This window comes from Mchenga conophoros, linkage group LG1, assembly GCF_057382185.1.
Source record: "Mchenga conophoros isolate Kocher_MC1m ecotype Shallow Benthic linkage group LG1, M_conophoros_male_GT1.1, whole genome shotgun sequence".
NCBI classification, from domain to species: Eukaryota; Metazoa; Chordata; class Actinopteri; order Cichliformes; family Cichlidae; genus Mchenga; species Mchenga conophoros.
The window spans coordinates 28,042,882-28,068,341 of NC_140526.1; the positions used below are offsets into that span (position 1 = coordinate 28,042,882).

Genomic DNA, 25,460 nt, shown 5'->3' on the forward strand with positions numbered 1-25,460 from the left:
GAACATTTCATTCTTTGGCCCAGAGTAGTTCTACTGTTCAGTTCTTATTTATTTATTTGTACTGAACCTTTATGCAGCAATCACAGTGTTATGGGAACATTATGGTTCAGTGGTGGCAGTCTGTGGGCAGAAAGTCAAACTGCATCAAAAATATGTGGTACAACCAGTCAGTGGGCTAATCTTGCTTGTGCTGTTGTTGGTCCATCAGCCACCCATGGTGAAGAATGAAGTTATACAACAAGTGAAAAGTGTCTACAGCAGCCGCTGCTTGTACCCTTCATGTTCTATTTTTTTGGTCTTTGATGGTCTTTTTGTGCTTCATCTAGATTGAGCGATGTGCAGCTGGGATTTTGGAGGACTCAACGGGAACATATCTGCAGTGGTTGAAAGCCCCTCTCTGTAGGCAAATACTAATGAAAACGGACACAAGTGTAATAGTGCAAACTAAGCATAATTCTACCTGTCTTGGATCTCCAAGGCTGCCCCTCCTTAAAAGCCACCTTTGTTTTGACTGGCTGCTCCTCACCTGCTAAACCTTCCCTTTGGAGGTGTGGCCAGATAACAGAAATCGCAACACACTGACGTCGGCTTGGCACGCAAACAAAAATAAACCCAAAAAAAGAAAGAAAAAGCTTCCAATTAAAGTATTTCTTATGCAGGATTATAGATTTGATGATGTGTTGATTAGTATGGAAACAAATAAATGGCTATTATTGGTTTGTTTACACAGACATGTTTTTAGATGGACAACATTTTATAATCTCAACGTTCTGGTTAAGGTTTAAAATATTTATCCACAAAAGTAAGTAGAAACTACAATTACACAGTAAAGGCAGTAAGGTCTGCATACCGACGCAACAGAAATACTAAGCAGCATGATAGAGAAACACCCTCATTCCACTGATGTCTCTGCAGTTTAAAACAAATAATCTGAACTTTCAATAAACCCTGGAGTTTTATTTCTGCGGACTTTATTTTGCTGCGTAGTCAAACACTGCTGGCCTTAATGTTTGCCACCCTGCAACTAGGCACTTTAGCAACCTATTGTCTGCAATTATAACAAATGTGGTATGTCGGCGACAAACAGGGACAATATCTGCGGCTTAGCTGGAAGACCCGATATGTGAGTGTCGAGCCAGCTGTGTAGTCAAGACTACAAGTCTGTGATTAAAACAATGAACAAAGATATGAGTCATACGCAATCACACATTGTCTCCTTAACAGAAAAATAAAGAGTCATCTCTCTCGCTCCTGCTAACTCCCGCACACAGAGTTGTCTGTACCAAACACAAGAGAAAACAAAGGGAGAATTTTTCCACCAACCATTAAAAAAATAATTACACAGATGTCACCAACATGGGAGCCATGAATTACTGGACAGTGTAATATTAGAACAAAATATTTGATATGACCGTTCCATAAAGCACGCTTAGTGTGTGGCTGCTGATAACACTGAGTTGGTTTAAGCATTGATAAGCAATGGCTGAATTATGGTGAAATACAGACTTCATCTTATGTACGCACTTGAGTGCTTACACACACAAGATCATTTACAAATTTTAAACACAAACACACCACGTGCACAAAGAGTTCCGTACAAAAGTGTAGTACAAAAATCGTTCAAAGGCAAATTGCAGTTCAATACCTTTAAATGTTTACAGACAATACAAAATGTAACTTTTAGTTATAAATTGTAACATGTTTTTATTAGAGGAGGGAAAGCTCCACAAAGTAATGTTACTGTCGCATAATAATCTTGACCTATGATTAAATCTCTAAAACTAATATGGGGGGAATTTCCAATGGGATTCATACAGTGGAAAAAAAAGTTGTTGTTGTCGTTTTTCTTTGCGAGGGGAGGGGGTCATTAACGATTCCCAAATTTTTCACTAATTTCATACAGTTTCAGTTTGTCATGTACTGTTGTATATTAAAATATTTTGATGGGAATCATGTTTTAGCATGTATCATGTAAATATATACCCGTCATTAGTGATAATGTTACAAAACTGCACTGGGGTTAACTGCATCACCGCTGCTAATGCTACAGCAAATGTGGGTCATATTTGGGTCAGAGGTCAGTATAGGTTAGTCCACACCTTCATTACTTTAGTGCTGCGTCAGTGCAGCTTTATCAGTTATGACTGATTTTCAAAACCATTTCTTATTTCTCACCGTCAAAATATACTTTTGCTGTTTGGGAACAGATTATTAGGCCTCTTCTGGTGCTTCTACTTCTTTTCAGGGTGTTTCGTTCACACAGTGATGAAAAATCATTGTCTTTTTAATACAGTTTTTTTATCCAGACTTAACAGGTATTTTAAAATGTTTAAAATGCATAGATTTCTGTCATATTAGGTCATTTACAGATTATATGCAGACAGCTTAATGCTCACATTTGTAACCATCTACAAGAGGCCCATTCTGAGGTATCCTGTTGCTATAAACTTTTAATAATAGACATACGAAACTAAATCAATTCAGACGTTTCTAGCTGATACATGTTGCTACGTGGAATTAAACCTTATATTACAAACCTCATTTGTATAAGTGACTATATCAGTCGAAGTTACCACAAGTTACCATTCATTTGGAATTTATGTCAGATATTCTTCTCGTGTAGCTCTGCTTTGTTCCTCTCTAACTTCTGAGAACCTCCACTATGTCCACCATCTAATCACTAACTGTGCCTCTAAGTGATTTGGTGCTGAACAGTGTGTTTATCTCAGCTCTGATGAGAGGGAAGCTAAAGCGTTTAAAGAATTTGTTAGTCAGTATCACTTCTGCATTCGATCTACTACGGGGCAACTTGTTGACAGTCTTTAATTGTTTGTGTTGTTTCAGATTGCTGCTGCACATTGTCAGCACTGTCTTATTTCTCCTATTTTCATCCTTATTTTAAGTAGAAAAAGCTTTACCTCCTTTGGTCATTTTAGTTGTATTCAGATGATGGATCCACAATAGCTGTTGAGCTCTGACACATAAACACTGTCGTTTCATTAATGTCCACTGTCCCATAAAATAAATAAGCGTAAACATTTGGTAATACTGATTACTGCTGCAGAAGCTTTCTGACTAAGGTGCCTTAGTCCCTGAATATACTACAGAATGACACAGCGGTCCTTTACAACAACCGTGCTGTCATACCGTTGTCATGCTACAGCAGTTCTTTTTCATTCACGTAACTCATCAGATGGAAATGAATGCATGCATTGTGCTGAAAGTGTAACGTAAATCTCTCTGCTTCAGAGCCTTTTCTGACAGGAACAAGGGGAGACCAACAGCACACTGCTCGCAGGAACGGTCCAGGTCATACCCCCTGCACGCATTAGCTCAGTCTTAGTCCACATAACACACAGCCAGTGACTTCACCATGACATCACAAGCAGCTGAGTAACAATCTCGGGTGCCTCTGCTGTCCTTGTCTTCACTCATCAGTACTGATTCAGCTCTCCCACAGTCTGCTGTCCTTGACGTTATCTTTATGAATCCAAGTTTGTCATCTTTTATCAGCTGACAAGCAGTTCCTGTAGTGCATCAAGGCTGCACAACGCTTTCAGTCTGTACTGAAGACTGAAGTCCATCAGACGATAAGGGAGTCTCGGCTGAGGAGAGTGCTCTGATGAGGACAAAAAAAAAGTGTAAATGATCAAAGCAACAACATAGCATATCTTATTGAACAGTGTGAGGCAGTAAAGAGAGAGTGGACATTAGCCAAACGTGGTTATTATGGTGAAGTGGAACCTGGGACAAAGTGCCTTCAACTCTTTTGTGAGATCACTTGAAGATTCGTTTCAAGACCTTACTTGAGGTCAAAACACTGACTCTTCTTAATCGATGTGTTTTGTAGAAGACGTCTTTGACACAATATAACATTTTGACCCAGGTTTGTGAGTAAGGAGACAACCAGTTATTATTGTTATAGTGGAGTTGGAGATAGAACAGAATCTTCTACCTAGTTTTCATTCTGGTAGCATCTGAACCTGACCTGCCAAAGGTACAACAACAACACTTACTACAGGCCTACAAACCTTTTTTCAACTCTTTCCCAGCCAGTTCCCTGAAGAAGACATTTTAATATGAGGTATTTTCAATTATAAAATACATTAGCTTTTGTGTATAATTCAACTAGAGCTTTCTTCAAGTTCAGGTCGCACGGAAACTTTGAGGCCTAAAAAGTTGCAAGTCCACATTAGCAATTTCTGCATATTTTAGATACTGTTGGCTTTATTTGAGGTGCAGAAATCGACCGGCCAGGGACCGGAGTCAGACAGTGTGTCTCATTTCAAGACTTTCTGCAAATGCAACAGGCGCACAGCAGGGTGAACAAATAGTTGGTAGCATACTCCCAGCCATATGCTATGAGCAGCCAAACTTTGCTAGCATGGGGTTGTGGCTATTAGCGAGTTCTTCATTGTGAGCGAAGACACAAAGTTTCCCAAAGTAAACCGTGGGGACAACCACCACGAAAACGTTTGTAACAACAAACCGAATGAGACACCCTCACTTTTACCAAGCTGAAAATGTTAAAGATGCTAACCAAAGATAAGCAGCTAAAGCTATAGCTATAGAATGAAGCTCTGCTTAGCTCTGCCCACTTTTTCTAGAAACTGAAAAGAACTTTAACCTAATCCGTAAAACCAGAATGATCAATTATTTCTTTATTTATAGAATGAAGTGGCTGCTGTGTTCGACTGCCCTTGTTAACGTGACACTTTATCCTCAAACTATTGTACAGGATCTCTAAGCTCATGAGTTCCTCAACAGTTTTGTGGGCTCCTAGCCAAGTGCACGTTATTGGAAACACCCTCAAACAATGGGGAAATACAGCACTGGGTGTTTAGTGATTTGAAGCTAGCCTAGTGTTATCATTTTTCTAGTCTGTATTCATTAATTACACACCAGTACCAAGAAAATATATTGAATATATACTCTATACTTTAAATCCTTAAATTTGCATACAATCCCAGTAATTCACGATGTTACTCACCACTTTCCTGGACTTGTTTCTGGGATCTTCTCTGTGACTCGCTAAGGAATGAACGGGCGGCTGAGGGGAGTGAGTGTTTCCTGGTGACGACCTGTCAGTTCTTACTCGCTCTGTCTCCGTGTGAGGAGGCAGCAAATCTGCGTCGGGCCTGTTACTAGGTGAGCGACTGCAGTGCCGACTGGATTCCCCGCTGCTCTTTTTCAGGCTGCTCTTCGAGGGTGTGTCTGAATCTTCATCACCCCGGGCCCCAGTCCTCCCCTGGGTAACCCCTCGTAACTTAGCTTTACGCTCCAGCAGGCTGTTGAGGAAGGTAGCATCATAGTCCTTCTCTTGAGAAGAAGTTGAAGGTGGACCTGCTGTGGGAGGAGGTGGGACAGTGCGCTCCCTATCTGACGTGTCCCTCCTCTTTTTGGGTGAAGGTAGTGGGCTGATGTCATGTCTGTTTTTCTTGATCCGCCTGGGTTGCTCTTCGCGGTCGCTGATGTCCTCAACCTCATTTTCATTACTGTGATAATGCTGAGGTGGGGCAACTCGGTGAGAAGGGTATCGGCTGTACTCCAGATGCTCCATCTCATACTCTCGCTGTTCTTCGTCCCTCCTCTCTGCCCCTCTGCCTCCTCTCTGCTTGTAACAAGCAGCAAACTCCTCCAGCTCGTCCAGTGAGCCGGTTCGCCCTGCAGTTCGGTATGTTTTTCTTTGAAGATGTTCAGAGCGAGGGTTCCACCTGTAAAATACGACATGAGTTAAGTGTACGCCTGTATCTCTGCATAAGGCATTCTGTGTATTCAGACAGTCCTCCACCTGTTGTGGTTTTCCTCATTGTTGTGGTTTTGTTGCCGCTGATTCTGTCCGGGCCTGCGCGACTGAGACGAAGATGGAGGGTCATCGCTGTATCGGCGCGGAGGAAGAGGCTCGTCCCGTACGTGGCGAGGCTCTGGGTCAGGGTCATCATGATAATGGTGGGGAGATGGGGGATTATCGCGGTAACTCTGTGGCTCCGGACTGCGGTTTTCACGGTAGCGCTGAGGTTCAGGCTGAGTGTCGTGATCGGGGATGGCTGGCAGAGCGTTCTTCTGGATGTTGCGATATGTTTGGCGGAAGCCACTTTCTCCCTCATGGAGGGAGCTCAGTTCAGACAGGGCACAGGCTAGATAGAACAAAATTAATGAATTAATCAAATAAGTAACACCTGCCAAAAAATGAATTAAAAGCGCCCTTCTCCCAGAACAAGACCCTGCAGATGAAGAACATCAAGGTTTTAAAGAAGCTGCCTTAAGTGTGAAGTGAGAGTCATTAAAAAAAATACACTTTCAGGGAAGTAGGCATGCAAAACGGCAACTAGATAACATCCAGACTAGAGGAAATTCAGAAGGCAGATTTGCTGAGTGCAGGGAGTCATGCCAAGAGAAGACAAAAACAAATAAAAGACACTACCAAAGCTGCAGACAGCATCAGAACACTTTAGTAGTACAGTAAAGCCACAGAGCAGGTTTATGAGGCTTACACTGGTGGCTGGTGGACCTGGCAGGGTTGAAGTGAGCCAGCTGCTTCTCTACATACTGCAGCACCCTGAGAGAATCCTGATCCTGAGGTGAAGGCACGCGGTAGGGAACCCCTACAGCGTGCACGGGCACTGCAGATACACACTCGAGTCATCAGAAAGGGAACTTGGATGTGTGTTTTATTAGTTTGAGGACCATACTGGTGTTTTTCTACTTTACCATAAACTGAACAAATAACAAATAGTTTATCACAGGGACATTCGGGCTGACTACATTTCTTTTAACCTTTTTTTTCTAGCTCAAATGACAAAAAATATAGTTAACACATGGCAATCAGGTAATCACGAGTAAGTCCCCACCTGCTGTGAGTAGGGTCCCATCTGAGCCGGGGACTGAAGATATCTTGTCCACCAGAGAGGGAGGAGCAATTGGGACCATGGTTGGGACACCAGAGACGAAATACGGTGGGTAGGGAGGTGTCTGAGGTGAGGAGGTGGTTGTCTTTATACCTTTTCCTGCCTCATACACTTAAAGAAAAAAAGAAGAAGAAGGGAAAAAAAAGCAAAATATAATCTTGTTCAGACATGCGTCAGTTCTCCGAGCACAAACCTGTGCATTTCTGAGTGTGTGTTCATACTCACAGTGTCTGGGGCAGCAGCACGTGTCGGGGCAGCACCAGCAGCTGACGTAGCAGCAGCAGGAGTGAGGGCAACACTGACACCAACAAACTCCAATCAAGAGCAGGAATAACACACTGCCAAGTGCCACTGCCACCACAAACACCCACTCTGCAAGCACACACAGCACAAAATCCTGCACATAAATAAATACGTATGTCCTACTCAGCACACTGATACAGGATCAGGTTCATTTGATCATTCTGGAGCCATACTGTATTCTGAGAATGCCACGTGAAAAATAATGAGTAAAAACAAAACACAAAAAACCTTTAAAAATGAAAAAGTAGTGTAAAACAGTTCAAGCAGCCTGCTCATAAACACAATGGCCGTAAAATGTAACGCTGAGAGAAACTGAAGGCTAAAAATGTTATTATCAGCAGCAACCTTTATTCTTCATCCGTGTTTATATAATCTCTAAAGCAGGGGTGTCAAAAAAGGTAGGGACTAAAATTGGCTCAGCACAGGCTCCAATCCAGCCCCAGTGCATGGCTTTGGTAAATGTGAAAGAGAGCATACATATTGGACTTTCAACTGTTTTCTTAGCTCAGCTTTGGCTACATTCATACTTCACCAAAGTAACTAAGTAACAGAAAAACAATTAAATGACAGAAAGGGTTTTGTTTTTTTAGTATCTACTTACTTTGTATCTAGAAATGGCAGGGGAGGTTTGTTCGGTAAGACAAAAACATTTGTTGTGAATTAACAGAACTCTGTTTTATAATTACAGGACAGTCTGACCAGTGAGCTACCAGAAGATTCAGAACTTTTATTTTATTTAACACTTTTATTCATCACAACTGCAGGCCAAGGAGTCATGCTAACAGATTTATTTTAATCACTAAAGCAGCATTTCTCTATAAGGTAAAACACTGACATCTATGACTTTGTGTGTAGCCTGATTTAATTCTACCATTTTTTAATGTGATGTATTTCCTGTCAAAGCAGGAAAAAGGAAAAGTGAACTGGAGCGCACTGGGACATCACAAAGGAACAAAAGGCTGGAAAGCTGCAAGTTTATGTCCCCTCGTAGATTTCGTAGATTTTCTTGCACTTATTAACCTTGTCGGGTTGTTTTTGGATAGGAAAATGGGAACAAATGACATCTTAGTTGGAATATGAGTTACAGGAAAAAGGAATGATTGTACAAACTGTTATTAAATACCACAGCTTTGGAGAGAAGGATAAAGTGAGTACAAGAGATAACCTACATGTATCTGTCTGGGGGGAAGGCAAAGGAAAGGGAAGGCGAGCGCAGATAAGGAAGTCTTTAACAATATAAAACTAAAGATGTTTTCTCTCATACAAACAAACTAAAGGACACCAGAAGAAAACACACACTCATGTGCAGGAAACCTGTTTTTGCTACAGGAAGGAAAAGGACAGTTTACTGAACGCTTGGCTGCTACCACCAAATTGCTTGTTATGTGATATCGTTTGGAACCGTAATGACTCCTTAACACACGCACAGATACACACACGCACACTGTGGGAGTCATCGTGGACAGCAAGTCATGCTGGGAGTTGCTTCCATACAATCTGCACATTTATACATTTATACAAAAGAATCCGATGCATCATAAAGCCCTCCTCTCCTTTAGATTACTGTGTTTTTGACTGGATATTATCCGAATGGTGTGGGAATACTTGCTGACCACAACCACAAATAACTTTAATGACCATAATAGCTGTTTTCCAGAGCAGCTCATCTTAGTGGGAGCAACGACCAGCTCATTACTTGATGGGTGTGGATGAGTCTCTGAGTTAAAAGAAGGTGAATCACCAGCACTTGCTGCATTATTAGATGTTGTGGGTGAAGAACAGGTTAGACCATTGACTGTAGAAAACAGTCACTGGGTTAGACAGTGTTACAGGCAATATTAGCACAGGAACCACTGAACATGGTGTAAAAAGTGATCTTTTTTTATTCTTAAACTCATCTACATAGTTCCTATATTCATAGTCTGAGCAGTCAGCAGTGTTAGTATGAATGAAAGAAAGCAGGTGCAGGGGGGGAATGCACTAAGCCCCTACCTGGCATTATCTTCAAATCAAAGTCTGGCAGGAGGTCTTCAGGAACACCTGAGAAACCTGGAGAGAGAGCACAGTGGACGAGAGGAGATTGGGAAAGAGAGAGGAGAAGCAATGGAGTTGATATAAACTGAAATGACTGATTCAAAGAAAGTTATTGCAGTAGCGGCATGCATGCATTAAAAGTGATTTAAGAGAAAGACAGAGCAAAATACGAAGAAGGAATGAAAATAGACAGATAAACAGCATGCATGAGAGGACATTGTGGTTTTTCACTGGAACAGGGGTGTCAAACATAAGGCCTAGGGGTCTGAATTGGTCTGGCAGAGACAACAATCCAGTCCACAAGACAACTTTCGAAAATAGGAAGGAAGATCCAAATCTTTTACTTTAAACTGTATTTTTAATGTTTTACAGCCTCTATTAGTGATATAAACTTTCCCCACGGCTTTTCATATCACACCAAAGTAGCAAAGATAAACAATTAAATGACAGAAAAGAGCTACCAGAGCTTTAACTTTGTTACACATCACCAGCATTTATTGTTACGGTGAAAAGCTGAGATTTACTATTAAAATGACATGTCTTTTTCTTAGATCTCAGGGATTAAATATGTAGTTAAACATCTTTACACTGACAGAAATGGAAGTTTTACTGATCTGACACACTTAAGATCAAAGTGGGCTGTATGTGGCCCTCGGCGTACAGTTTATGGTCCCTGCTCTAGAAACATTTCAAATCAACTGATTAGAAGATTGATTGTCTGACTGCTGAAAAAAAACGAAAACAGACTGGAGTTTGAACGAGTCTCATCACTATAGCTGCCAAGTCAATGAGACTTTGTTTTTATAGAAGCCGACAAAAGTTACTAGAGAAAGGTTAAGTGTATCACGTAGCTTTTAGCTTCAAGAACTATAAATATCTTCATTCATAGTGCTGAAAGATGCACCTGAAATATTGAAGTATTTCCTGAAATGCCAAACTACTCCAACTATTCAGGTCAACCAAATGGTGAAGATTGGCTGTTGAGGTCGCTGCTACAGCAAAAAACACTAAAAATGTCATCTAAAATCTGAACTCCAGATGGCTCTTCTTTTACTGATTCCTATTTATACAGTTACTTTTCTTATGCTGTGTTTGTAACATTTTGGAAACAATTTACCTATTAAGCAAAAGTTTTCTTCCAAGAACTTAATAATTACATTAATCCCAGGCCAGCTTTATTAGCACTGTTTATTGGGGTGAAATAAAGACATACGTTAGATGCCTAACTGCACAATTTTACTCTTTATTTAATTTAATGTTTTCCACTAAAATGGCAGTGTGCTTGGTGATGCATGTTAAGGCTGATGTGTTGTCGATAATATTACATATAGAGTTTGTGCCTTTTGTCTTCCTCCCCTCACCCCCAACCAGTCACAGCAGATGGCTGCCTACCCTGAGCCTGGTCCCACTGGCGTTTTCTTCCTGTTAAAAGGGTTTTTTTTCTTCCCACTGTCGCCAAGTACTTGCTCATAAGGGGTCATTTGAGGTGGGTTTCTCTTCAATTTATTGTAGGGATCTTACAATGTAAAGCACCTTGACATGTCTATTGCTGTGATTTGGTGCTATACAAATAAAATTGAATTGCACTGAATCGATTTTAGATCATTTTAATCTGTCTAACCCTAAATTTAGGGTTAGACAGATTAAAGTAAATGGTAAATGGCCTGCATTTGTATAGCGCTTTAGTCAGTCCCTAAGGACCCCAAAGCGCTTTACACTACATTCAGTCACTCAAAGTCATATCAAGATAAAAAATAAATACTAGTTTACTAGTTGTTTTTTAAATTTCTCAAATGTTCCTTAACACATTTTTAAAGAAGAAGTCAAACAAATGTCTGAATACAACATGTTACATGAGAGGAACTGTGTCACGAGCTGGTGCAGAAATGTGTGTGAATGTGTTTGGTTTGGGTGCGCAAGTGAAAAAGCCAGCATATGAGTGTGTGATACAAACAAGCACTGGTATTTTGCTGCTGAGTGTGTCATTCTGGCAAAGAGAGGAAAGGAGTGGTAAGTATAAAAAAACAGTTTGGAAAGGGTGCAAGCTGGACTACTTTGGCCTGATTCTAGCTGACAGTGCACATACCTTATTTAATATCTTTCTAGTAGGCTATACATGTTCTTTGCTGGATTTGAAAACAGAAAAAACCTATTAAGGTTATTGCATTTAAAAACGATGTCGACATTTATATCGCTTTACTTCAGACCGCTGCAATTTTTGTTTTTATCTGCTGCTGTCTTCTGTGATTCTCATGCTGTTGAAGCATAGCACTTGTCCAGCTTCTACTAAATCCTGAATTTGCCCGAAGACTGGTGATAAACCAAGGTTTTCTTTCAGATATGCAGGGATTGCATACTTGACCCTACATGCGATCCTGATAGGTGCCGTTTAACAAAGCCATATATACATCTCCTTCAGAGATTAAATGTATGGGGAAAATGAGACTATATGTTGGGGCTGTTTTCACACACTAAAACCAGACAATATTGAGCCCTTCCTTCCTGTAGGCTTATAGTCAGGGTTAAATCAAACTTGTCTGAACAGCTTCAAGAGATCAGTCTATCACACTAACCATGTATCTAGAATTTTCCATTAATATGTATAAACTAGATACAATAAAATAATTCAAATCTTTGCATTTTAGGCCATTAAATATGTATCAATAAGTATTAGGACCAGATTAAGAAAAATAAATATATTACTGATCATCTTTTCAATGTCCTCATACTGATCATCACACTGTGTTTATGAGGTAAAAGAGAAATTCTTTCCTTCCTTTTACTGAAACCAATTCTGAAGTACGATTTCACTAACTCAGCGGGTATAGCAACCGCAGCAGTTTGTCTTGAAACAACAACTGTAATCTTCACATCTCGACTTTTTTCTCAAAGTAGATTTTCCTTCTTTTTTTTTTCTAATGTGACCTAATACTCCATCGTAAATGTGCACTGTGAATTTCTTAGATGCTATTTTTGTAAATATCCAAATAGACTGTATATCTACCTTTCCTAACCCTCTCAGTTGCCTTTTATAGTCTATGGACTGATTTCTTTTTTAAGGATGGAGGCCGGACTTTGTGTAAAAATCCAACCATGTGACACTTATACTTTATACCCAGTGTCTCACCTCGTTCCTTCTCTGCTGCTCTTAAGCTGATAGCAGTTTTAAAATAGAGTTCACTAATCAGTGAAGTGGTTGATTCAAAGTACAACACAAATTCTTTAGAAAAAATGACAAAAGTAGTACTGGCATGGCTTTAGATAGTGGATTGCCAGCAACAACGTTAGTGAGCAAGCCGGCTGCGGGTATCAGAGAATTTATCTGTGTTAGCGGGTAAGCCAACACTAGTCAGAAAAGCCTGTATTATCCAATGAAACTTGTCTGGTCAAAATTTATCTGAAGGGGGAAAACTACAAATATCAACACAATATGTTACTTCAGATGTTAGCTAATGTTAGCTAACACGTCCTTGCCCAGTGATAACACCTGGAACTGAAAAATGAAACCAATATCAAAGTCCCAAAAGAGACCACATGAGAAACGTGGACTAGCAGAGCTTGACCAAAAGAGGGAAGTCTAGCTGACCCAGAAAAGCAGCAGAAAATTGTTGAATTATTTTCTCTCTGTGCATTTTGTATCAGAACCATATTGTTTCTGACTGTAAATTTAAAACCAGACTGTTCGGCTACAGGATTGAGCTCTCAAAGGCCCACATTAGCATCACCCTCATCTATTGTCTATCACTGTGCTCTGCCGACCCTCCTCCACATCATTAAATCTTCCCTGTCTTCTTTGCTGTGAACCCATTTGCTCAAAAGACAAAAGATGCCTTCAGCCATTCACTGTGGCCTCAACTGTTGTTATGGAGACACAAGAAGCGCTTCACATGCCATATTAGCTACACTAAAACCAGAAAATATAGCATTTAAGCACCATGGTGGATTTAGGGTCTATCACATCAGGGTGAAAACTCACAGTTATGGAACCTGTAACACAACTATGGAGTGGAATTCACTCTATCAAGAGGAAACTGTAAAAGCTTACTGCTGATTACCTCTGTGTATGTGTGAGTGTGTGTGAGAGAGACTGTGTTCTTTTGTGCATACACATAAGTCTTTGAGTGGCAGCCTAACAAAAGTTCAGCCTGAGTGTTTTAAGGCACCAAGAGCTACATAGCCTCTCAACAGTTTCTCTGGTAACATGTAAGTGAACAAAGACAAGTACACTGTTACTGTAACACAACACTCTACTGATACATTCAAAATACACACGTGTGCAGACACACAGTGACGCTGAAGGACTTAGTTTAAGTCTAACATTGTACAAATTTCTGTGAAATCAATGACTTTTAACACAGTGTTTCAGTTGATTTACAAGCTACATATATTTGCAGGTTACATCAATAATTATGACACTTCTTAGTTTTGACTGCAAGTTCTTATCTTTCATTTAAAAATTCCATGTAAATTACAAGCAACTCACCAAGAACCAAAAGCTCCACAGACGCTTCGTTCTGTCCCTCCAGATCATCAGATATGACCACTTTGCAGATGTATACTCCACTGTCTCCCCACTGGACCTCTCCTATCCTCAGGTCAGCCTCTGAATTGGGGGAGTTGAAAGAAAAACGAGTGTCTTACAATTTTTGGCACTCTGGAATCAAAAATAATAATAATAATAAAAAAAAAGCATGACTTTCAAAAGCACGTGAATGATGCATGGTTGGAATTATTACCCTGAATAAATCTTCCCTGTTTGTTTGCATTTCTACAAAGTTCAAAGACTCAGATACAAAGTACTACACACATTACACCGATAAAACATCTCATTGAATGCCACAAGCATTAATTAGGCTAACTGCCATTGTGGAAAAGCTTTCAATAAGATCTCAGAGCCTGGCAGCAGGTTTGTTTCTATTCAGCCACTTAATGGTCTCTTAGTGAAGTGGCCACTGATGTTGGGCAATAAGGCCGGTCTCACAGTCTGCGTAGCAAAGTAGTTCAGGGATATGTGTAGGCTAGTTAGGTTTTTCAGTATATTGTCTGTGAGCTCAGGATAATGTATGAAGTTATTTGTTTTTATGTTTCCATGACTGTGAAAGGATTCAGAAAAATGTCATTTAGCATATTTGAAAATCCCTGACACATTAAAAGAGCAAAATACAGTTAGGATTTAAAGGTCCAAGCTAATCGTCTACACTCACTAGCCACGTTATTTTGTAGAACTGTTAAACTTCTTGTTACAAAACTAAGAAATCAGCCAATAACACGGCAGCAGCTCAGTGCATTTAGGTATGAAGACAACTCAGTGGGAAAGAAAGGTGATTTAATGTTTCGATGCATGTTCAATCATCCAGGTAAGGAAATCCCAAAAAGTGGATTCTGTTCATTTGGACGTAGCGTATTCAGTTGAACGGTAAGATTGGAAAAAGATTGCTTATTGTCAATTTCTCTACCACATTCAGATGGTAGCAATCACAATTTGGCATAAACAACACTGCTGCATGGCTGCATCCTGCATTGCATCAACAGTAGAATAGAATAGAATAGAATTCAACTTTATTGTCATTGTACATGTCACAGGTGCAAGGCAACGAAATGCAGTTTGCATCCATCCAGAAGCTTTAGCCATACTATAGATATATCACAAATATATATTAGCAATAATATAGGTATACAGATATCTATAATACTGTATATATAGATATATTACAGTACAGGTTGGTGGTAATGGTATAATGATATGGGGATGTTTTCTTGGCACACTTTGGGCCCCTCAGTACCACCCAAGCATTATTTAAACCCCACAGCCAACATGAGTATTGCTGCTGACCATTTATGACTACAATGTACCCATCTTCTGATGGCTGTTTCCCACAGGATGATGTACCTGTACCAGGATGTCAACAAGCTCAAATATATAATAAGTGGTTTCTTAAACATGACAATGGCCTCCACAGTCACCAGATCTCAATTCAGTGGAATGGGAGATGTTTCTAGAAACCTGCTGAATCTATGCCACAAAGAATTAAGGCAAAGTGGGTCCAACCCAGCACAGCAAGGTGTACCTAATAAAAAAAACAGTGATTGTATGTTACATATAGAAATCTAGTGATAAAAGGAACATGTCATTGTCCATTGTCACAGTTGAGGAAAATCACGGAGCTTAGCTAGAACACCAAATAAGAGGGTGGGTTTGGTGTAAGATGTAATATGATGGTGATATGATGTAAAGAGGGAGAGCCATGTGCATAAACATGACTAGCTTGCAGACTTTGCTCCATTTGGCTCAGGAGTCAAAATAAAAGACAATGTTGGTCCAATGATTCTATTGTGAGGAGGTTGACATATAAATACAGACAGGAAATGGGTTGTATAATTCACTTCCTTTTCCTGCTAACTGAGGAAGGGGAGGAGAGACAAGCTGCCACCAGTCTGGAATACAATCTACTTTTACTACTTAATACTACTTTTTTTCATTTAAAACTACATCTCCTTTTCTTTTCTTTTAATTCTTGCTGTCTTCAGAGTATGTTATAATTTCCTTTAGACTGTGTGCGCCAAATGTACACAGAGCCAAATGTACGCCATTTAGTTAGCAGAACACCCCCTACCCAGTCCATGCTGGCACAGACTCCAACCTCCCTGGGACCCTGAATAGGATTACATGGGAATGGATGACTGGGCGTCTCCAAAGTAGGGTTGCAAAATTCCCGGAATTTTCAAAGATGGAATCTTTCCATGGGAATTAACGGGAATTAACGGGAATAAACGGGAATTAACGGGAATTTATGGGAATAAAGTGGGAATTTTCAAAATTGAAGGTTGGCTCTTCTTAGGGAACTTAAATATAGTTGAGGAAAGTATATTTTAGCATAATATTGACAAAAACAAACAAATGCAATTCAAATACACTTGAATATCCATGCCATTCCTTAATCACATGTACAGAGCACAAGCTTGCTGCATGGCTATTGAGACCACCTACTGGCACTGTGCATGCCTCCATCACATGTACACATGGACCACACTTTTGAGCCTGAAGGACAAAGAGTATTAAAGGCACACATTTGAGCCTGTGGACTTAACAAGTGAGGTAAGTTTTGATGATATTATGGGAAAATATATTCATTAAATGTTTAAATTGTGAATATCACATAAAATGTATTAATCTGGTAGATAGCAATCTGATAAGATGCTAAATAAAATGCTAGCATCTGATAAGATGCTAAATAAAATGCTAGCATCTGATAAGATGCTAAATAAAATGCTAGCATCTGTTAGATGCTAAATAAAATGCTAGCATCTGTTAGATGCTAAATAAGCCATAGCTAGTATAACATAAAGAAGATGCTAGCTTCCTCATTTGGTTGTTTTGTTTTGAAGATCATTCCAGTTGTTTAGCTAGCCTTACTATTTATATCTGTTTATTATCATATTGCAATTGTATTATTACGATCTCTTGCATTGCATTAGCATTTTTACAAGCTCTTGTTTTATTTTACAGAAAAATGCCACGTGCGCTATCTGATGTGTGGAGACATTTTACACCAGCTAATGTACAAGGGAAATCTGTATATATGTGTAAGTATTGTGATAAGACGTACGTGAAGAATGCCACAAAAATGCAGCAGCACATTGCAAAGTGCAAAAAAATTCCTCAAGGCCCAACACATGCAGCAGCCAGGAATTCCACTCAAGGGGAAAATGAATCTGTTTCAGCTGTATCAGAGTCAGATACCCACTCATCAGCTCCTGGTCCCTCTGGCATCAGAGGATTCTTTGATTTTATGGATGACACTAGCCAGAAAAACGCAGATGAGTGTTTCGCTCGTGCAATCTATGCAACTGGCTCACCCCTGATGCTGACATCCAATGTGTACTGGAAGAGATTTTTGAATGTTCTCCGACCAGCATACATTCCCCCAACCAGACATGCATTGTCTACTCATCTACTGGATGAAGAGTTCAGTCGAGTTCAAGCAAAGGTGAAACAGACCATTGACCAAGCTGACTGTATTTCAGTCATCTCTGATGGATGGTCCAATATCAGGGGACAAGGAATTATTAACTACATAATCACCACTCCTCAGCCTGTGTTCTACAAGAGTGTAGACACAAAGGAAAACAGACACACAGGCCAATACATTGCAGATGAGCTAAAAGTGATCATCAATGACCTTGGACCAGATAAGGTTTTTGCACTGGTCACTGACAATGCAGCCAACATGAAGGTTGCCTGGGCACATGTGGAGGAGACCTACCCTCATATAACTACTATTGGCTGTGCAGCCCATACACTAAACCTTCTCCTAAAAGACATAATGGCACTAAAAACAATGGACACTCTGAATAAGAGAGTGAAGCAAGTTCTGAAATATGTTAAAGGCAAACAAGTAACTTCCGCTACATTTCTGTCAAAGCAAAAGGAAAAGAACAAGAGTACTACACTGAAGCTTCCCAGCATAACGCGATGGGGTGGTGTTGTTATCATGTTTGACAGCCTTCTGGAGGGAAAGGAGTCTCTGCAAGAGATGGCCATATCCCAGTCTGTAGGCATCGACAGTGACATCAAGAAGGTCATCTTGGATGATGTGTTCTGGGAAAGAGTATCTAGCAGTCAGAAAATCCTCAAACCTATTGCAGCAGCAATAGCGAAGATAGAGGGGGATGGTGCCATCTTGTCAGATGTCCAGTGCCTTTTTGCAGAACTCAAAGAAGAAATCCAGACAATTCTGCCCACTTCCCTACTACTGAAAGCAGAGGAAACGGCTGTGGTCAAGTCATTGGAACAGCGGAGGGAGTTCTGCATGAAGCCAGTGCATGCAGCAGCATACATGCTGGACCCCAAATATGACAAGGGCATACTTTCCGGGGAAGAGATCAACGGTGCCTATGCGGTCATTACAGCCATGTCTGACCACCTGGGTCTCGATAAAGGCAAAGTTCTAGGCAGTTTGGCAAGGGGATGGAATATGGCAGTCATGCCAGCACATATCTGCAGCCACCTGGTGGAAGGGACTATGTGAATCTGAGGCCCTTGCACCTGTAGCCTCCATCCTCCTCCAAATCCCACCATCATCAGCCGCCTCCGAGCGCAACTGGTCACTGTTTGGGAACACCCACACAAAGGTTCGCAACAGGCTCACAAATGTGAGAGTGGAAAAGCTGGTCGGCATTCGGGCAAACCTACGGCTCTTTGAGCCTGACACAGAGCCATCCTCAACAAAGCTGGAAAGTGACACTGAAGAGGAAGACTCAGAGTTGGATGCTGAGGAAGTGGACATGTTGTTGGATGATGATGAGGTCCAGGAAGAGTCTATTGACTGAGCAAAAATGAGAAAAGAGGATTGCTTGAAGGAAGATTTGAATGTTTAATGGGACGTTTTGGAGGATAAGTGGCATTTTTCATTTAACCTTTTGAATGGGACTTTGTGGAGATTTTTGGACAGGGGGCATTTTTGAATGAGCGGGGTTAGGGGATGGTAATATTGAACTCAACATTTCTGTTTTTATTCATCCATGAAACAAGTTATTGAAACGTGTTCTATTCTACTGTACTTACAAATAAATCTGTTTAATTAAATATCTGTTGAAAACATTTTGCATGGAGGTTTTCTTATGATTTCTGTTTATATTTATGCTTGGAAATAATATATTCCCAGTTAGTTCTCCTAAATTCCCATTAATTTCCATAATTCCCATTATTTCCATGGACAGTTTCCAATATGGAATATTTCCAAAATTCCCAAGCTTAACTTACCATGGAAATTTACCGGAAACTTTTCGGAAATTTACCGGAAATTTTCCGCCCCTTTGCAACCCTACTCCAAAGGCAACAAGGTTGAAATTTTTCACTTTTTTTGCCCATTTACAACACTGACCTGTTTCGTTATAGGAGGTGGAGTGGGGACAGAAAGAGGCAAGAAGAGAAGAAGAGAACTCAAAGAGCCTTACACTGAGAGAAGTGACTGTTGGTAGGGTGGGATGTCCAGTGATCAAGAGAGTGAAACTAAAAGCGGGACATTGAGGTACATCAGAGGGAGGAGTCAGAGGTCAGAGTGAATAAGTGAACAGCGTGAAAACCATTTCTTTTGTCTGTAGCCCTGGCTCGTGAAGAGAAGGCCAGTTCTTCAAGAAGCTTCATAAATCTGAGGCTGGCACACAAGACTACCTCTCTGTATTCAACAAGAACACACACATACAGGCACACACAACTACACACAATCCTGTATACACGGCGTTCAGATATTTATATATGTATTTTACATCTCTGCTGATCTCTGAAAAGATGGTTTTGAAAAAGTATTCACACTCAGAACAACTGAAAGTGTTAAAAAGTATGCCGATTTTAGCAACAGGTTAATAGACTCCACATGTTGCAGCATCTGACTTGTTCCTTTTGGATATTTAGGTATTAAGGAATCTGAGAGAAAGGTGAGCCTGTGCCCAAGCTGTGGGTTTTATGAACCTTGCCAGGCTTGGCAAAACAAGAAAGAAGAACATAAGACTGAATCAATGCACTGAGGGAAATCTGTGATGCTGAAAATATCGTTCTGACATTATTTTACCTTTGCAGCCCTTGCCAATTGCAAGCAAGCGTGCTGTAATTCCTTTTATAATGCTGGTGAGCTCAATTTCAGCCTGTTATGCCACAAAAAAGTGCTGCTGTATGACCTGAATGTACAGTGGGGCAAAAAAGTATTTAGTCAGCCACCGATTGTGCAAGTTCCCCCACTTAAAATGATGACAGAGGTCAGTAATTTGCACCAGAGGTACACTTCAACTGTGAGAGACAGAATGTGAAAAAAAAAATCCATGAATCCACATGGTAGGATTTGTAAAGAATTTATTCGTAAATTAGGGTGGAAAATAAGTATTTGGTCACCTCAAACAAGGAAAATCTCTGGCTCCCACAGACCTGTAACGTCTTCTGTAAGAAGCTTTTCTGTCCCCCACTCGTTACCTGTATGAATGGCACCTGTTTGAACTCATCATCTGTATAAAAGACACCTGTCCACAGCCTCAAACAGTCAGACTCCAAACTCCGCCATGGCCAAGACCAAAGAGCTTTCGAAGGACACCAGGAAAAGTATTGTAGACCTGCACCAGACTGGGAAGAGTGAATCTACAATAGGCAAGCAGCTTGGTGTGAAAAAAATCAACTGTGGGAGCAATCATCAGAAAATGGAAGACATACAAGACCACTGATAATCTCCCTCGATCTGGGGCTCCACGCAAGATCTCATCCCGTGGGGTCAAAATGATCATGAGAACGGTGAGCAAAGATCCCAGAACCACACGGGGGGACCTGGTGAATGACCTGCAGAGAGCTGGGACCAAAGTAACAAAGGTCACCATCAGTAACACACTACAACGGCAGGGAATCAAATCCCGCAGTGCCAGACGTGTTCCGCTGCTGAAGCCAGTGCATGTCCAGGCCCGTCTGAAGTTTGCCAGAGAGCACATGGATGATACAGCAGAGGATTGGGAGAATGTCATGTGGTCAGATGAAACCAAAGTAGAACTTTTTGGTATAAACTCAACTCGTCGTGTTTGGAGGAAGAAGAATACTGAGTTGCATCCCAAGAACACCATACCTACTGTGAAGCATGGGGGTGGAAACATCATGCTATGGGGCTGTTTTTCTGCCAAGGGGACAGGACGACTGATCCGTGTTAAGGACAGAATGAATGGGGCCATGTATCATGAGATTTTGAGCCAAAACCTCCTTCCATCAGTGAGAACTTTGAAGATGAAACGAGGCTGGGTCTTCCAACATGACAATGATCCAAAACACACCGCCCGGGCAACAAAGGAGTGGCTCCGTAAGAAGCATTTGAAAGTCCTGGAGTGGCCTAGCCAGTCTCCAGACCTCAACCCCATAGAAAATCTGTGGCGGGAGTTGAAAGTCCGTGCTCCTCGGCGACAGCCCCAAAACATCACTGCTCTCAAGAGGATCTGCATGGAGGAATGGGCCAAAATACCAGCTACTGTGTGTGCAAACCTGGTAAAGACCTATAGTAAACGTTTGACCTCTGTTATTGCCAACAAAGGTTATGTTACAAAGTATTGAGTTGTATTTTTGTTATTGACCAAATACTTATTTTCCACCCTGATTTACGAATAAATTCTTTACAAATCCTACCATGTGGATTCATGGATTTGTTTTTCACATTCTGTCTCTCACAGTTGAAGTGTTCCTCTGGTGCAAATTACTGACCTCTGTCATCATTTTAGGTGGGGGAACTTGCACAATCGGTGGCTGACTAAATACTTTTTTGCCCCACTGTATCTTAGAAAATAAAACACAACCATAGGTAGTGCCACAGACGCTTACTGTTAATGATGGAGATGTCTCTGTTCTTGTAGTACTCTGACAATGTGACTGAGGAACCAGAGATGGAAGCCACAGTTCGGACGGTCCGACTGTTGTCAGAGCAGTCGAGGTAGCTGGCTGTCATCCCCTTCTCGTACCCTCTGCTGATTCCTCCCGTTCCGCTTGTCAGCCCTCCTCCACCCAGACCTCCGCCCAAGTTGTCGGGAAAGTTAAATGAATCCCTGGTGCGGTCGCGACAGTACGACTTGTAGACCCACTGCACCACGGCGGTTTGGTAGGACACGGTGGTGTACTGGCACGGCAGAACCACTGACTGGAACAGCACAGCATACTTCTTCTCGTCTCTCACAAACACTTGGACGCCGGAGCTGGATGGAGGGAAGACACCTGTGGGAGAAGATGATGAAGGCTTAGTAAAGTGTGAGAGATGTTCTTCAAAACAATCCATTGACAGCTCTCTGCAGAGCAGCTCCCGGTTTGGATTCAGAAGGAAGACGCTCCCTCTGCTTTTAAGATTAGACTGAAACCTTTCCTTTGTGGTTAAGCTTACAGTTAGGCTGTAATGCGGGAATTCACGTGAGACCACTAAGCACTTCTTCTTCACTCACCTCGTTTCACTCCCCCAGTGTGCTACTACAATGTTGTTACATTTTGTCCAATTTACTCTGTCAGCCATGGCAAATGGAACCCTGAGCCTGGGTCTGCTAGAGGATTCTTCTGTTAAAAGATAGTTTTTCCTCCTCACTATTTTAGGAATACCACTGCAGACAGCAACACAATGATTCAGATACTGAATAGAGCCCTGAAGAGACACCTGCTCCTGTTTGCAGAGTTTAAAAATATCTGAAAAACATGCTACCAGAGGATGGTGAATGACGTCATCTAGATATACCAGCAGACTTAAAAGAATTCCCAAGAATTCTTTCCTCCTTTAGCTGTAATGAAATGAAGCAGCGTGTGTGTTGGTTTGAGTTGCTTCAGCTCAGTGAAATCTGACTCTGAGCTGGCCTGATGTTGCTGTGGGGCATCTGAAGCTGTGCTACTCAGGGTCACATGATGAAGGTGGGCCTGGGATCGACAGTCCACTAACAACATTACACAGGAGAGGTAGTCATGTGAAATAAAACACACACACACGCCCAAGAACATATGTGCGCATTTGTGTATATGTGTCAAGCCAAGCTGTGGGAGGACTGGAACAGCGAAGAAGGGCAGAGGTAGGAATGAAGAGGGAGGGGACTTGGCTTAATCAAGACCCGGCCCTTTTATTTTCATTCTGTTACTGAGAATGAAGCACGCCCACTCCTGAGGGAGAGAGCTGAGTGAATTTATCCAAAATGCAACAAGCTACAGCAAGGGCAAGCACGGTGTTGTGTTTACTAGCAGTGTAACAACTGCAACAGAAACACTACACAAATGTTCATATTATACCAGAGTTCCAACATACCCACATATATCTTTTGAAGCTCAATTAAAGCATACCACCCTTGTGAAAGCTGTTGTGTGTAAAGATCGCTCAGTTTGGAAGAGAATACAACAGAATAATCTATTAGTACTGCGCAAAGTTTTAGGCAGGTGTGAAAAAATGCTGTAAACAAAGAATGCTTTCAGAAATATACATTTTTGTTCATTGGCCCCAAATGTATTCTGCAGCAGGACAACGACCTCAAACATTCAGCCAAAGTCATTAAGAACTATCTTCAGCGTCAAGAAGAACAAGAAGTGCTGGAAATGATGGTATGGCCCCTTCAGAGCCCTGATCTCAACACCATTGAGTGTGTCTGGGATTACATGAAGAGACAGAAGGATGTCTCTTCGTGTATCTGCATCCACAGAAGATCTGTGGTTAGTCCAAAATGTTTGGAGCAACCTACCAGCCAAGTTCCTTCAAAAACTGTGTGCAAGTGTACGTAGAACTGATGCTGTTTTATAGGCAAAGGGAGGTCACACCAAATATTGATTTGATTTATCTACTGTGGTTTTGGAGAACTTTGAGATTTCTAATGTTAAACAATGGCTTAGTACAATTTATTTACATTATTTTCATTACTTTACATTATTTAGTACAACAGGAACAATTAGTCAGCTGACTGATATGGACTTTTTTGGATTCAGAAGTTCACCATGCTGCAAAATGCTTGGGGACCACTTGGTTAGCTGATCAACCAAAAATCAAATGACACATTATTTACATGTATTTACCATTAATTCAATTATGCGAAAGATATTCTGGTTTATCAGATTTAAAATGATTATTTTCTTTGTTTTAAATACCTGTACACTGAATATTTGAAGTTGTCCTCTAATTTATTTTTATTATTAGTATCATCAGCTCATATTTTCAGGTAAAAGTCTTAGGTTTTTAAATAAATGAAGCAATGAATTGACTCAAACTAAAGTCTGCTGAAACATAAATTCCTCAGGTGGGAACCTCACTCTGATTTCTAAGAACTGGAGCCCAAAAACAAACAAACCCACAAGTCAGCTCTTTCCGGGATCACAGACTGTGGGGTCATCCTGGCTTTATTAAGTTTTCAGAGCCTTTCTTGTTCCAGATGAGAAAATAAAAGTCAGAGGAGGGGCTCTGTGTTTTGGATATTAGTACTGAGGAGATGGGAGTGGCTAGCAAATGTTTTGTCCTGCTGTCGGTCAAACGTGTTGCCTTCATGTGAAAAGAATAGGATGAAAACATGTGGCACTTAAAAATCTGTAAATCTGCTTCTTAAATGATTTGCCATTACTCTTTCAGAGCTGTTCTCCAGTCATAGTCAATAATGTTGGTACCCCTAATTAATATAATTAATATATATGTCGGTTTGATTAAAGATAGCACTTTAAAAAAACAACTTTAAAGCACATAACATGTACTTATAGCTGGCAGCTCCAGTGTGTCTATATAGCACTATAAATTTCATAAACATGTTACATAAACTGTAACAAAGAATGTAGGTGTTTTATGGAATATTCCACACACTCCTGATTACAGTCACTTTGCATGGATCAGGACATAAATAAAAATGATGAACTGCAGTTTTCTAGTTTTACTTGTCATTTGTAAACATTTTTACTTGTTGTTTGTTTTTTTAAGTATTGTAGGGATTTCTCTGTCTCTAATTTAGACCCAGTAAACGTGTCTGATGTTAGACCTCCTAATCCACAGCCTCCTTTAAAGCTTCTGGTCGGATCATTCACACATGACTGAAGCCCACAAACAGTCGACTGCAGCTCAGCTAGCTCAGCGGACCTACAAGCATTAAAACCCAAGTTAAAGGTTAACTGATGTGACTATTAACGTGAGGGGAAATGTTTGCATCTAAATGCTTAATTCTCCCCCCACTACATAGAGTCATTATCCCACAAAGTAGGCAGGGCACCTTACTTATCCACAAAGACTACGTTACCGTTACTCCAATCTCAGTTAAACAACCTGTTGCAGCGCTGTACACGCACGGGAATCACATTGGAATTTTTTAATGCTCCTCTTTCTTACCTGCCAGAAAAACAGTAACAATCCAGCACTCATGGGAGGACAACATATTCCAAATCTTGGAGTTGAATTTCGTAACTGTTTTCTGACCAGTGCCGTCTTCTCTTCGCCTCCTTCTTGCCCCTGATCCGTATCCAGGCTCCAGTTAACTGGCACTTAACGGGACGGCGTCTCCACAAAAGCGGAACCTCCGGCAAGTTTATCAAAATAAGACGACTTCCGGAAACTGCTTTCGAAAAATAAAAACCCAGTTAAGCCAACATTTTTCGGTAGTGTATTTATTTTAGTTTACTCAGGGTGTCATGGAGAGCATTCTATATGACTATATAAATACAAATTTACATTACATTAAATAAATGATAACTTTAGACAAGATTTTCAGTTCATT

General features: G+C 40.8%; 1 protein-coding gene across 3 annotated transcripts; it reads right to left on the reverse strand.

Moving 5' to 3' along the window:
* Positions 1–954: 954 nt before the first annotated feature.
* LOC146583519 (uncharacterized) lies at positions 955–25,200 on the reverse strand. 3 transcript variants are annotated; one of them, XM_085272747.1, is made up of 10 exons: positions 25,076–25,200; positions 21,586–21,972; positions 13,729–13,848; positions 9,204–9,260; positions 7,134–7,280; positions 6,852–7,019; positions 6,495–6,623; positions 5,792–6,137; positions 4,991–5,714; positions 955–3,619 (listed from the first exon to the last, which is right to left on the reverse strand). In XM_085272747.1, exons 1-10 carry the CDS (start codon positions 25,119–25,121, stop codon positions 3,584–3,586), a joined length of 2,160 nt encoding a protein of 719 aa, XP_085128873.1. In that variant the 5' UTR covers positions 25,122–25,200; the 3' UTR covers positions 955–3,583. The 3 variants fall into 3 exon arrangements, with proteins under 3 accessions (XP_085128873.1, XP_085128879.1, XP_085128887.1); XM_085272753.1 differs by lacking the exon at positions 9,204–9,260; XM_085272761.1 differs by lacking the exon at positions 6,495–6,623.
* Positions 25,201–25,460: the final 260 nt, after the last annotated feature.